This window comes from Peromyscus maniculatus, chromosome 3 (assembly GCF_049852395.1).
Source record: "Peromyscus maniculatus bairdii isolate BWxNUB_F1_BW_parent chromosome 3, HU_Pman_BW_mat_3.1, whole genome shotgun sequence".
NCBI lineage: Eukaryota > Metazoa > Chordata > Mammalia > Rodentia > Cricetidae > Peromyscus > Peromyscus maniculatus.
Genome location: NC_134854.1, coordinates 25,536,784 through 25,551,666, shown reverse-complemented (window position 1 = coordinate 25,551,666; position 14,883 = coordinate 25,536,784). Strand labels below are relative to the sequence as shown.

Genomic DNA, 14,883 nt, shown 5'->3' with positions numbered 1-14,883 from the left:
TAGCTTATTTGATAAGCCTGAAATAATCAGAAGGACTAAATATCAAATTTTTAATAAAGCCACATCACTACTTCCGTAGGTATACCTTCAAATCACCTCTTGTCATTTTCTGTGGAAAATTATACTTGGAAGATACCACCTGTCTTCTGCCCATTCCGTGAGACCTTGAAAGCAAACAGTCTATGTACATATCCCAGAAGTCTTGGGCTATGTTTAAAAAGATGCTGTAATGCCCAGGCCGCTGAGATTTTTGCAAGAACAACATGAAATTCCAGAAGGCATCCACGTTGTGCTCTATCTTGAGTTCCTTGAGGTCTATCAGTGTCAGAGAGCATGTGTTCCAGCACTGCAGATCTACATCTTCTGTGATGCCCGGACTGATGCTGGCTAGCACTCCCTTTTGAAATTCAAAGTCAGCATTTGTGAGATTGAACAGCATGATGCAGCCCAGGGGAAGGTAGACCCATCTCCTTGCAGCAGAACCCATCCTATATAGAGAAAAAAGAGAAGTTTAAAAAGAAAAAAGAAAGAAAAGTATTCAATACTTAGTGATCAATTTAACCTTAGAAAATTAAAAATATGTTTTATGGTCTAATTGAATGTATATTTGTTGGCCTTCCTCTGAGTTGCTGACTCTCAGACCTTCCTTTGAAAGGATATTATGATTCTGGCTTGACAAGCAAGTGTCCTTGGGAGTCACTTAAATCTAGTGTATGTTTGTGAAGATGTGATGTTCATTTCACCATGGGCCTTTGCAGCTTTAGGAAACCTGAGAAGCATGTGTACCCTCTTCCCTGTACAGATTAGTGCACTTCTCAGCGATGTGGTCTCCTGTCTCCCTGTCCAAGAGGATTAAAGTGCAACTCATTCTACATGAGTAATGAGAGGTTTTGTTGGGTTTTAATTGAATTATTAGAAATCTACTCCCCTAAAGGCACTGGATATCTCAAGTATTCCTGTTTTTTGTTTTGTTTTGTTCTTCACTGAAAAATATTTGTTAAGCACCCCTGTCCTGTGGATCCTGGCTTTTCTTAGGTTCTTCAGGATTAGTTTAGAGATGAAGATATATCCATAGAAAAGCAGGAAGATAAGGTGGGTACAAACGAGTTCAGGGTCAGTAACAGTCAGCAAATAGTGCAATGTTCTAGTGGCTTCTCTACAAAGTTTCCCTGTCGGTTGGTTCTTCAGCAAATCGACCTAGAACACATGGGTAAAGATCAAGGACTAACTTGCCAATAGATTGCCACATAGATGTTCGTTCAGACTGAGGGCACTCTAAATACACACCACCACCTCAACAGCCAGCTCAGACGGATGGGGTGAAGAATCCGGAACCCAGAACCCAAGACTCATCTCCTTTCTGCATACTGACTTTCTCCTCCTCTCTTTTAAAAGAAACTAAATTCTTCTTTTTAAGGAAGAAAGAAATTTAAACAATATTCCGGTCGTTTTACACGGTCGGAAACTGTGCAGATTGCATGTAGAGCCAACTGGCAGTGGCAGGTGACAGTCTAAAAGGATGTGAGGGGTGGGCTCCAAGACTTTTTTTTCTCTCTCAATTGGTTAGTTTCCCGACCAACGCCCTTTCCACCTATGGCCGCCTTGATGGGACGCAGAAGAGTGACCCCTCCCGGGAACCGGGGAACCGAGTACCTTCGGTGGATGTGCGCCTCCGGCTCGGGGTCAGACGGGAGGTGTCCGTGCAGGCTCCTGGCTGGGGGACCCGGGTTGTCTGTGCAAGCTCAGGACGTCCCACCCCAGGACGCAGGAGGAAGGTGGAGACGATGTTGCAAGACCCGGGGTGGCAGGGGTTGGGAGCGGGGACCCTTTGCTCTGAGCCCGAGGCTGTGTTGCCGGCGCCTCTCTGGAGACAGCCTAGCAGGACCGCGCTCCTTTTCTAGGGACAGAGCAAGCCCAGAGCGCATGGCCACGCCCCCTCGAGGGGTCCCCGAACCCCGCCGCTCCTCCTGCTACAGCCTATCCAGGCTTGGCTTCATCGTGATCACGTCTGTCCTTTCTTCCTGGCTCCCTCATTCTGTTGGCGGTAGCAGTCATCACCCACAGCTATCTTCTCTTCCCTAGGCACCCAGCGACCGCGCCTGTGTCCACAGGAAAATTCTCTTAAGGCTGGAGACCTATTAAAAATCCTAACCCTCCCCGATGGGGTTTAACCTCCAGCTTATCACCATTTAAATTATTAACACTAACCTGTCCACAAACTCAAGCGTTACCTCGCCTGTACCTAAATGCACAGTTTAACTCTGGGAATGGTTTTCTGTAGCCTTCAGTAGTCTCTTATATGGTATGCCTGTGGTATTATTGCCTATGGTCCAGCCTTGGCTCATCGTTAGGACAATCATGGGTGTTATGCCTGTTTCCTATGCTCAAACTCAATGGCAGTGGTAAGATGCATGGGACAGAAAATCAAACCAAAGCCCTGGTTTACCTCTTCTTCCCTAAATTTAGACACGTCTCTTTGCCTTGCGGCTTCTTGAGCTAAGATGGAGATGAATCCAACATCCCTAATTCACTATCCCTCCCTCTACACTAAAAAGGATTCCTCCATCAAGTAATTGCTACTAGTAGTTCTTTCTTGGTCTCCTCCTCACATGAGTGGAGTTTTAGCATGGTTAACCATATACCTCATATCTTGACCTTAAATCCTTCCTGTGTTCTGTCTGGCTCCCCTCCAGGACCAGCTCCTGCGAAAAACAGAGTTGAGAAAAAGGGACGATTTGTTACTCAGATTTTGTAGGACACATATGAATCCATCTCACACCAATATGCTTCTCCAGTGTTTTAGGTATCTCAGTCACAATTATTCATGGGCTCTCATAGTAGGCAGATGAAAAGTTACCAATATAACACCTCATCTGAAATTTGAACTTTGTACTCGTCTATGAAATTCTCCCACTCATCAAAGCTGCTGTCCAATTTCACATGATTCTGTACACACACACACACACACACACACACACACACACACACACACACACTACCTTAAGGAAGTCATTTTTTGTACTTTTCTTTTTTGTACTATTCAATTAATGTTAGCCACTCAATCATTTCTTCTAAAAGGAATTAGCTATTATTTCTATTAAGTAATCATGAAAAATCCTATATCTTTGTTAAAAAATAATTTTCCAAAAAATACTGTACCCGAATGCAAATATTGCAAACTCTTTATAGAAAAGCTGTAAAATATACAGAGGCAGGCAACAGTTGATATATTTCTTTTCAGTTCCTTTTCTCAATGGTTTCACTCCCCTTATACCACTATAAAATACTTGAAGTATAAAGCATTACAAAAATATATGAAAACAGTGGATTTTTTTTTAATAAATGAAGCTGGGACTTGGTTATCCATAGAGAATAAAATTGAATTTAGATCACCTCCTTATACTATCACTAAACTCAATCCCAGGATTATTAAAAATTGGAATGTAAAACAAAGGAATTTCATAACTTTTAGACTTAAGAACATCTTTATGATTTGAAGTTGGGAAAGAGTTTTAATGGTAAAGATAAAAGAAAAATAATATTTGACTAATTTAAAATTACTGTTATGCTACTCAAAGTTATAACAAATATATTTAAAAAATAGGGCTTGGGTTGGAGTTTAGAATGCCTACCTACCATGCCTGAGGCCCTGGGTTCAATTCCCAATAGCAGCCCCTTAATTATAAAGGATAAGGTGCTTCAGCACATATAACCACAAGGGAATTGTGATTAGGAGCCAAACTATAAGAACTTTCTGTGAAATCCACAAGAATAAGATAAATGTCCCAATAGAGATCTGAGGTCAATTTTTGTTTGTTCATTTGGTTTTGGTTTTTGGTTTTTGTTTTTGAGACAGGGTTTCTTTGAGTAACAACTCTGGCTGTCCTGGAGCTTGCTCTGTAGACTAGGCTGGCCTCAAACTCAGGGATCCGCCTGCTTCTGCCTCCTTAGTGCTGGGATTAAAGGCTTGTGCCACCATTGACCAGTTTGAAATTTGAGGTCTGAAAGAGACATTTCTCAGACAACACAAAATAACGAACACATAAGCATATTCATAATGGCACGAGAGAGCAAGCAAGTACAAATTAAAACTACGATGAGATATTAACTAATACCTATGGAATAAAACACGTAATAAGTCTTAGAATATCAAGTGATGGTGAGCACAGCAAGTATATTACAGTTCTCCAAAGAACTAGAACCAAGAGGACAATTATATTTATACATAAATGGTATTTCATAGAAAGGTGCACTGGCTCTCTCACCCACACACAGATAAAGATATAATGTAAATAAGTGACTCGTGCAGTATAGAGCTAGAGGTTGAGGAGAACTGTTGGTACAGTTCTAGTCTGAGTCCAAAGGCCTGAAGGCTAGAAGAGAACTAACAACCCATCCCACAAGATTAGGAAGAGAAAACTCGCCCTTTCTCGGCCTTTTTGTTTTCTCAGGCCCTCAGGATTGGATGATACTTGCTCAACAGATTGCAACAGTAAGGTAATCTGCTTTATTCAGTTTGCCATTTCAAACCATTTTGTCACTCTAAATCAAATTCACAAACTCACCCAAAAACGTTTACCAAATGCCTGGACAACTCATGGTCAAGTTCACACATTTAACCCACTTCATGGCACAGCAGCACTTTTACATAAGAATGCTGTAAATTGTATAATTAGACCACAATTGGCACTATAAGTCATAACAAACACAAAATCTTTTATTCTTTTGAGAACTTCAAACATTCTGTATGTCCATTTGGCAAGCTAATAGCACTAGGTTCTCCCCTAGGGCCTAGGGCCTAGCCAACCTCATGTTTTCCGCCCAGTTAACAGTATCAAGACTGAGTTCTGCCTTCTGGAGTGGGCGTTAAAGCCAACCAGAAAGCGGTTGGTTACTCCCCTAATGTCCATGCTACTCTTGCACCAGTGGCTATGGACCAGGACACTAAAGACCACGACAGTCTTTATTGTAGCTCACAGGGTTCACAGATGGAGAAAACTTGATTATTTTTCTCCCGAGTAGCTAGCTTGCATAGCATCTTCAAGCACTATGAAAGTTAGCCAGTAAGGATCAAGTTTCAGGTTGGTGCCAGCATGGTTTCCCCATGTCCTGTGACTCGGGTATGAGGGATCCTCAGCAACAGGATCTTACCATCAAGGTCTGGAAGGTAACCAAGAGCAATAGCTTGTAATACTTGGGGGATCGATGGGGCCTCCCTGGTCAGCAACTCAAAAAGAGGCAACCCATACCACTAAAAGGTTTATCTGGTAGCCTACAGTGTCTGAGGGAGGCATTGTCCCCCCCATTACACAGTAACTCCATTTAAACGTGTGTGTGTGTGTGTGTGTGTGTGTGTGTGTGTGTGTGTGTGTGTAAGCTTCCACAGTAGTAGGTTTCCAGGTGGTGTTTTCAAAGGTTTTTAGGTACACATAACTTTCAGTACATCTTTACATTCCCAGGAATAGATCTTGAAGGAACTCTTGTGAATGGGGACAATGGAATGTGTAGCATTAGACATGGAAACAATAAAAATGACCATTAATATAAAAATAACTGCAGACTATTCAACAATGTGAGATATTATTCATCAGTGAGAACAATAGGTAGCAGCCACACACACACACACACACACACACACACACACACACACACACACACTAGATTTTTCTCTGTATGCAGTATTTCAGAAGGGCAAAATCACAGAAGACATCATTTTTACAAAGTTCAGAGACATACAAAATTAAACTTTTTTGTAAATACTTGTAAGTGGTACAAACAATTTAATGGTGACATGTTTCAGGAATGTGATTGAGTTTGGATATATGAGAGAAATGGGAAATTTCTCTGGATAGTGATGAGGGTTAAGAGATGCACTAACCTGAGGCTAGTGGAAAAGAACACTTCTAGAGGACCTGGGTTCAAGTTCCAGCTCACACATTGTAGCCCAGAGCTAGCTGTAACTCCAGTTCCAGGGTATCCAATGCCTTTAACTTATTCCATGGGTACCAGGCATGTATATGACACACTTAAATACATGCAGGCAAAATACCTAAAATAAATAAATCTAAAACATTTTTAAATGTTCTTAAGGGTCAGTTTATTATTGTGTCGATTTGCAAACTAGCAGTACTGGGTCCCTTGTAGTATCTTTATGTTTATGGATCCTAATTGTATATGTTAATTACATTTTTTGTCAAAAACTGTATAGGACAGTATTACGGATGCCATATTTCCAAGGTAGGAAGAGAATCCTTGGCGGCTGGCTACGCTTACAGGAAATGGAGAGAAAGGAAGCTCTTTCAACATACCTGCCTCGGGCGACACTGGCGAACATGGAGGAGGGAAGAGAAGGCAGCCGGTAAAAATGGTGAATTGATAAGCTGTATGAGAGCTGCTCCTTGGTCTTCTGCAGTGTCTGAAAATTACCTAGAAATATAATTAGATTTGAGATGATTTTCTTTTGATGGAACATGAGTTGCTGCCAGAAGATGTACATTGGCAACAGACAGTTTAGATGATTAGGGGGCACTGTGCTCAACTCTAGGACCCACAAACTGGAACCTGGATCAATGAAGGAAGAAGATTAAGACCTTTGGACAGTCTCCAGGAGAGAACAATAGGATGCAATTGACCTGTCAGATTGCTGGGAGGCCAAACGTTTTAGAAATTCTCCTAGCACGGGGAGAATTGGCTACAAATGATCCGGCAAAAAGGGAGTACAGAGACAAGACTCAAAAGCACAAATTCCTGAAATGACTGTGAAGACTGGTTTTGGAATGTGCATCTGTAATCCCAACACTAGGGAAACTGAGGCAAAAGAATCGGTACTTATAGGTTATCACGAGCTACATAGTGAGATCCTCTCTCTCTCAAAAAGGGGGAGCACATAATAAGTGCCTTCACAAGTTTAAACTTTACAGTTGATTAATTAGAAAGCCAAATGTACTACCAAATGTACCATCCATCTCATTGACCATTCTAATAAAAAAAAAAAAATAACCCTCTAGGAGCTGGAGAGAAGGATCAGCAATTAAGGGCAGTTGCTGTTCTTCTGAAGGCCTGGAGTTTTCTGTTCCCAGCTCCGATGTTAGGCTCACAATGGCCTGTAATTTCAACTCTAAGGAATCCAGTGCCTTCTTCCTGTCTCTATGGGTACACACACACACACACACACACACACACACACACACACACACACACAAATCTTTTTAGAGTACTTTTTTTTTTAAAAAAAATCCCTATAAGCAAGTATGCTTTCCAAGAATTAGTTTTACTAAAATGCTTTTTACCAGAAGTAAAGTATTCCTCATGGTCCCATCATGATTATTCTGTCCCCAAGCCATTTCCAGTGTTCCCACACTTCATCTCCAAATTAGATCAAAAGTATCCCTGCCTTCCTCTTGGTTGCTTTAGTCCTGACTCCACTCTCTGTGCCATTTATTTGCACATTACTATGTGTTGTTTCCCCTCAAGATCATTTACCAAAAAGCACACGTATTACAAATTTTCTAGTGATTGTCATAAGCCATAAAGACCACTCAGGTATTTCTAGCTGATTTCTATTGCTGTGCTGGGAATTCTCAGCGTCTCAGCAGCCTTAGTCCTTGAGCACTTCAGAATCTGAGTGCTGCCTATAAAGAGTTTCTGATTTAATCAAGACAATAGCCTACTCATGTGTCCCCCTGTTTCCTCTCTTCCACTCATTTGCAATGTTGCCATGCTTGTGTTCATCCTGATTCTGCTTTACATAGCACACTTCCCCAGGAAATATTGTCATCATCACTCCCCACAGCATCCAGAAGAGCGCTCCACACACAGCAGGCACATGCTTCTGCAGAATCGTGCCGAATACCTACAAAAAGAATACTATTTCAAGTCATTGACTTTCTGACTCATCATAATGAAAGACATTAATTTTAAATATCCACACCTCCAATTCCCTCTGTTAATCCTTAATTACAGTGCATTTATCAAAGTGTAATTCAATGACCTTGCTGGTATAGAGAGCAGGAAATGAGGCTGAAACAAATAAGGACTCTGTAGAGACAGAAAATGTTCCTTGTCTGATAATTGAGGGAAGAAACAGCACTATTTTTCCAGGAACATAGGAGAGGATGATGAACAGAATAGTGACTCTGAGATACAAGAAAAAGTTCAGGACAGAGGTAAGAAAAGATTTTCAGTTCCTCCTTCAAAAGGAGGAGGAAGATGAAAAGGGGAGGAAGAGGAGGAGAAAAAGGGAAAGGAAAAGGAGGAGGAGGAAGAAGATCATTAGTATAAAACACTGTAATTATTTAAGAAAGGGAAGGAAAGAAGAGGCAATTTGATTAGGACATAACAATTGAAACATTAAAGACATAAGCATTGTACAGTATAATTGCCTCATGTGGTAGTCATGGTTCTCTAAAGGAACAGAATTGATAGAATGAGGAGACTGATCAGACTGCCTTACTTGATATGATCTGGGTAGTCCAACAGTGGTTGCTTCACACTGGAGAAGCCAAGAACCTGGTAGCTGCTTTGTCAACAAGGCTGAACATCTCATTAAAGCCTGGAGAGCTGCTGGTTTTCAATCTACTTTCAGCCCAAAGAAGCTGGTTCTAATATCAAGGAAGGACTGCCACAGAAACAGGATAGATGAACTTGCTAACAAGAGCAAAGGCAAGCAGGAAAAAGAAGAGGTTTGCTTCTTCCCTGTCCTTTAGTGCGGACTGCCGCCAGAAGGTGCCGCCCACATTCAGGATGGATCTACTGCAAACAGTATGATGAAGAAAGGCCCTCACAGAAGTGTCCAGCAACTTGAGATTTGGTTGATTCCAGGTGCAGTCAAGTTGACAACCAAGATTAGTCATTATGGTGGTCCTGTGGTTAGATCCCTTGTGATTCTTGAACTTATGTGGATCTTTTGGATGCCCATAAATGGCATGAGAGATTTGTGTGTAGACTTCCATGGCACATAGATGGGGAACATGCACATTTTTTAACGTTTTTGGCTAGATCTGAAAGTTAGCTTCGAAAAGGAAGCTAAGCAGAATTAATGTCTTCTCTTGTGCATTTCTCCTTTTGTTAATTTTTTTTTAATTTTAACTTTTGTTTTTTAATTTTATGTGCACAGGTGGTTTGCCTGCATGTGTATGTGTGAACACATGTGTGACTGGTGCTCACAGACACAAGGAGAAAGAGTTGGATCCCTTGAAATGAAGTTACAAATAATTGTGAGGCACCATGCAGGTGCTGGAAATCAAACCCAGGCCCTATGCAAGAACAGCCAGTCCTCTTAAACCCTGAGCCATCTCTTCAGCCCTTTTTATTTGTTTTTATTATTATAGGAAAGTAAGCATAAAATTAAACATTGGATTTTTATTAAATAACAACATATAAATTGTAATTAATTGTTGTAGACTCTATGTCATCCAATTATACCATTAAAAGCACGTTATTCTTCCGTGTTTTGGTACCTATTACCTACCTTCTCAGTACCCCTACCCTCTCAGCCCTTTCCAACTTCTAGGACTTCCTAAAAAGGACATTTGTTCTTCACTCTACTTTTATGCAGTCAGATTTTAAGTTCCATAATTCAGTGAGGAATGTGGTACTTGTCTTTCTGTGCCTTGTGTGTTCAAGTTAACATGATGTCCTCGGGTCCCACCCATGTCCGGCTACCATTCTAATAAAGTGCTGGGTTAGATGAATCATAGCTTTGATTCAGTGGCAATTCTTTGTAACTACGAAAAATAAAAGAATTCAAGATTACTCAATTTTATGTCCTATCTAAGTCTATTTCTGCCATAGCCTTTTATATCTAGTCTGGCAGTGTGTTTTGTATGTAATCTTTGGTTTCTTATTGTAGCATTTCAGTATCTTTGGATGAAACAACGTGAAACTGATGTGGCTATTGGTTTTTCACCTCTGTGAACTCTAAGTAGCCACTGTGTACTATGTAGCTCATCCTCTCTTAAGAGGCTCCTTTAGCTAATAACCCAGCATTGCTTCTTTGATGAATAAACAACCATCTTTCATCTGTGAGAGGATTTTCTTTCAGGATTTTGGCCTAGCAGGATTGACATTAATAACATTTGAAGATATTTCTGCGAGACTTGACTTCATTGATGAGTAGGTATAGTCATTCTTGATACTGCTGCATCAACAGCAGATGAGGGGGCAGCTATGACATTGTGAGACCAACCATTGGAGTTTATTTGAAGGGTTATTGCTTCATTTCCAATTCAGAAGAAAAGGGAGCTGGAAAATATTTCTGAATACATATTATTTTAATACCTTTTCTAGCTTCTTGCCATACTAAATTTTTTTTTTTTTTTTTTTTTTTGGTTTTTCGAGACAGGGTTTCTCTGTGTAGCTTTGCGCCTTTTCCTGGAACTCACTTGGTAGCCCAGGCTGGCCTCGAACTCACGGAGATTCGCCTGCCTCTGCCTCCCGAGTGCTGGGATTAAAGGCGTGCGCCACCACCGCCTGGCTGCCATACTAAATTATTAAGAAAAGATAAATGATAAGTTTTTTATATCGCAGAGAAGCAAAAAAAAAATAATGTGTATTTAATACAACTTAATTCTAGCCTCTAATTTCACATTTTCCCAAACAAGAAATTTCTCAGTTACTGAATGACAAATTCCAGATGACACACCAAGTGGAGCTTCTAAGTAGATGTTTCAAATTAAAATGATGTGTGAAACTCAATCTGAGATTTGTAAGTGATCGCAACAGTCTTAAGCCTCTGAGGTCCTCCACTCCTCAAGCTGTGGAGGTTGAGGTGGACTTGATTTCTTCATGCTCCTTTAGGTGGAGAAGCATCCCCATCAAATCTATTGAAAGATCTTAGTGTCTCCCTACCCCCCCCCCCATAGTGGCATGTCCAGAGAACCAAGAGGCAAAGAGATTGGCTCACCTCTTAGTTTGAAGGAGAGAGTTTTCAGTGCTTTGAGTTTGCCCTCTTCTTCTAAATTTGTGTGGTAAGAAATGTTTCATGGCCTGGAGGCTGGGTATGGGATAAAATTTACTTTGGCTTCAGTCTATTTAGGCCATCAAAAGAGAAAAAGTGATTGGGTTTTGGCAGATATCATTCAACAGGTTGGCAGAGCAGAGGTGGTCTAAATCCAGTCAAATGCCTGTCTGTCCACTAAATTAGCAGAGCTGAGAAGCCCCAGGGATGGGACAAGCTCTCAAAATACCCACCACCCATGAGAGACTTAGCCTCAACATTTGCAAATTCCAGAAACTCAAATCTAGTCTAACAGTGACAAACTCAAATATAAATTTTCATATCTTTCCTGTCTTTCTTCCCTTGGTTCAAATTTGTATTGTTCTGAAGCTGATGTTAATATGTTTGTACCAGGGCTAGCTAAGGAGAGGTCAGGATGTACCTTTAAACTATTATTGATTATTATTGAGAGCCAATACTTTTTAATTTTAATGATTTATGTAGAACAAGGTGTCTACAAATCTGACCAGAAGTGAGATCCTGGATGCAACAGAAAGCAACTCAGGGTTGAGATGATGATGATGATGATGATGATGATGATGATGATGATGATGATGATAAACAATAACAAATGTAACTACAACCCAAACACCCAGAACTTAATCAAGATTCAGAATGAAATGTGAGTCTAAGACAAGTAAGAGCTGTAGATCTTCAGAGCTGTTCCCCCTCTAAAGCCAGAGTCAAGAAAATATTATTTTGTTCACATAATATACCTGAAAAAATATGACATGAGAAAGTAGTGTGTCAAAGGAGGATTTATGGAAGGTGTGTTTTCAAACGATCAGCAGAATCTCCAACCTTCTTAGTGAGTGGGTCTTGAATGGTTAGCTTCTCAGCCTCTGGGTGGACTGAGCTGGATCCAGTGGCTGTTGAGCTGCCCTGATCTGCTCCTGTTGGCAAAATGGAGTGGGAGAACCAATGCCGCTTCTGAATCTACAGTGTCTTTTTTTTTAATTTTACAATACTATTCAGTTCTACATAATAGCCACAGATTCCCTTGTTCTCTCCCTTCCTGCCCCCCTTACAGTGTCTTAAGTCCACATCATCTCTGTGGTCTAAAAAAGTCTTTGGAGTGATCATCATCTGAAAGAGAGCAGAAAATCGTAGAGCTCAAATTCAGTGGCAGAGAAAACCCTCCACCAAAAATGGATTTAAATGAACAGTAGGAGACAGGGATTTTCAATCAAGTCTTCTGGGTTGTGGCTTAGTGAATGAAAAAGTATCACAAAGATTGGCTATAAATCTCCCTTCTGTTCATTGCCTTCTACAAATCACTTATCCTTTACTAAACAGAGGCACATACTTTCTGTTGCTCAATTCTTGGTCCCTGCTAGAGTCATTAGCAACTTTCCAGCACTCTGTTGGGCTGGGAGGCTGACACACAGGCTTAATTTCAAAATTCTGTGGAGTTTTCCTCCATGCTTTGTTACAGACTAGGGTTTGTACTCAATTTTTTTTTTATTAAGAATTATATAAAAGAGCCGGGCGGTGGTGGCACACGCCTTTAATCCCAGCACTTGGGAGGCAGAGCCAGGTGGATCTCTGTGAGTTCAAGGCCAGCCTGGGCTACTAAGTGAGTTCCAGGAAAGGCGCAAAGCTACACAGAGAAACCCTGTCTCAAAAAACGAAAAAAAAAAAAAAGAATATAAAATAAATATTCTCTATATATATATTATATATAATATATATATATAGAAGAATTATATGTTGGGTGTTGTTGATGAATGCCTTTAATTCCAGTGCTCAAGGATTGAAATGATTTCATATTAAAATTTCAAACCCCCAATTTACAGTATTTCTCAGGGTCACAATTGAATAGCATACAACAGAGGTTATTTACTACGTTACTTTGGCAGGTCTGAAAGATAAAGCAATTTGTATGCTGTAAGAGTCAGCACTGTAGTGATTCTCTCTCTCTTTTTTAAAAAAATAAATTAGCAACCAACAGAAAACATTCAGTTCCTACTGAGCCCAAGGCCTGAGCCGCATAAACCTTGTTAGGTCCACTTGTACAAGTATAACCCAAAGCATTATAGACAAATGGTGGGAATCAAATTTAGAGTGGGTAGGAAAACAACAGAAAATTGGTAGAGGCAATCTACAAATTTGAGAACCAAGTTAAACAACTTAAATTTCAATTGGCTAATAAAATTAAGCAATGTATACAAGATTTCTTAATTATATTTGTCCCTTTTATGTTTTAAATGTATCCACACTCAAGTGTTAGATTAAATGCAACATGTCCAGTAATTGAACCTGAAACAGATAAAGGTCAAAGCAAGTAAAGTTTGTACTTAGAGTTAGGATGTAGCTGAATAGTGTTGTGCTTGTCTAGCAGACTCAAGAAACTGACTCCAGACAAACAAAAAGTTGGAAGTTTAATTGATGATACTGTACCCATACTATTTTTCAAAGATTCATTTATTTTTATTTTATGCATATGGATGTTTTGCCTGCATGTACATCTGTGCACTACATGTGCTCAATACCCACAGAGGCCAGAAAAGGGGGTCAGGTCCTTTGGAATGACATGTGGTTGGTTGTAAGCTGTCATGTGAGTACTGGGAACTGAAGAGCAGCCAGTGCTCTCAACGGCTGAGTCATTTCTCCAGCTCCTTGTTCTTTGCTTTTTGAGACGGGGTCTCATTATACAGTTTGGGAAAGCCTTGAATTCATTATGTAGCCTAATCCTCCAGTGTTAGCCTCCCAAGTGCTGGGATTACAGGCATGCACCACTATGTCCAGCCTAATGTTTTTCCCATTTTGATGATGACCTAATATATTCATTAGGACATGCTAGGCAAATTTGGACTATCATTTCAATTTTCTTGTAAACTGTAAAACTTTGCAAAATGGTAGTTCAAACTCAGTCAGAATCCATAGCTGTAGTGGTCTTAGAAGCAAACTTGCTGCTATTGTTAAGCTAAACTCCCGTGGCATCAAACTGTCTCCTAAATATCTATGTTTAGAACTCATAGGTAAATACTACTCCCAGCCATAATCAGAGAAGTCTCTCTTTGCAGGGAACTGCAGTGAATGCAGACTCATGGCTGCTCAAGGTGCTGAGAAGTGACTGTTGAATGCTCAGCTCCAAACAGAACATTTATACCACCTACTCTTAGGCTCAAGAATCATAGCAGAAGAGGCATAGGAAGAACGTAAGAGCTGGAAGATGGAGGAAGGACTATGAGATGTCTTCTGGGCATGGCAGAACCATTGCAAACATGACCTCAAAGCTGCTGTGACTGCTTGCAATGGGCCTATACAAGACTGGGTCTATTACTCAATCATGAATCAGAAAGGGGGGCTTGCATGGCTCTATGCCTCCTTGAACTATTGAGACTACTGATGATGAATTCTGTCATTGACTTCAGTGTGTACCCATGTGTTATGTGATATTTTGATTGTGTTCTGACAAATAAAGCTTGCCTGGAGTGAGAGAGCAGAGCTAGCCATTAGCTGACCATAGAGGTTTGGAGGATTAAGGACAGATAGCATACAGGAAGTAGTAAAGCAGGGCACAGGGAAGGGCTTGGCCCTTTTGGATGGAGGAATGGAAGAGGTAGAAAGCAACTGGAGGCTGCTCCCCTGCTTCTCTGATCTTTCAGGTTTTTACTCTGATATTTGACTCCTGGTTTTTTTTTATTGATAATGATTAATTAGATTAATACTTCACCCACAAAGAGTCTATCAGGCTCAATACATAGTTGCAAAGCCTTTGTCACAGACAATTCTGATTAAACTCAATGGCTCTCAAAGGATCATGATGAGGAGACATGACTGAGGGAAAGAGAAAGGGAAGTGGGGTGGGAAGTAGGTAAGAGAGGGTAAAGGACTGCAGTAATCAGAATGCACTTTGAACATGTAAGACATTTTAAATATCA

The 14,883-nt window shown here is 40.5% G+C and overlaps 1 protein-coding gene across 1 annotated transcript in view; it reads right to left on the bottom strand.

The window, feature by feature from the left end:
- Positions 1–1,765, bottom strand: part of Fam237b (family with sequence similarity 237 member B) — a 1,826-nt gene extending 61 nt beyond the window's left edge. The window contains exons 1-2 of the mRNA XM_042274630.2: positions 1,654–1,765; positions 1–488 (exon numbers count right to left, since the gene is read on the bottom strand). The exon at positions 1–488 is cut by the window's left edge and continues 61 nt beyond it. Of these exons, the coding sequence (XP_042130564.1) occupies positions 68–487 (420 nt within the window). The 5' untranslated portion in view covers position 488; positions 1,654–1,765 and the 3' untranslated portion in view covers positions 1–67. The remainder of the gene's footprint in view (positions 489–1,653) is intronic.
- Positions 1,766–14,883: the final 13,118 nt, after the last annotated feature.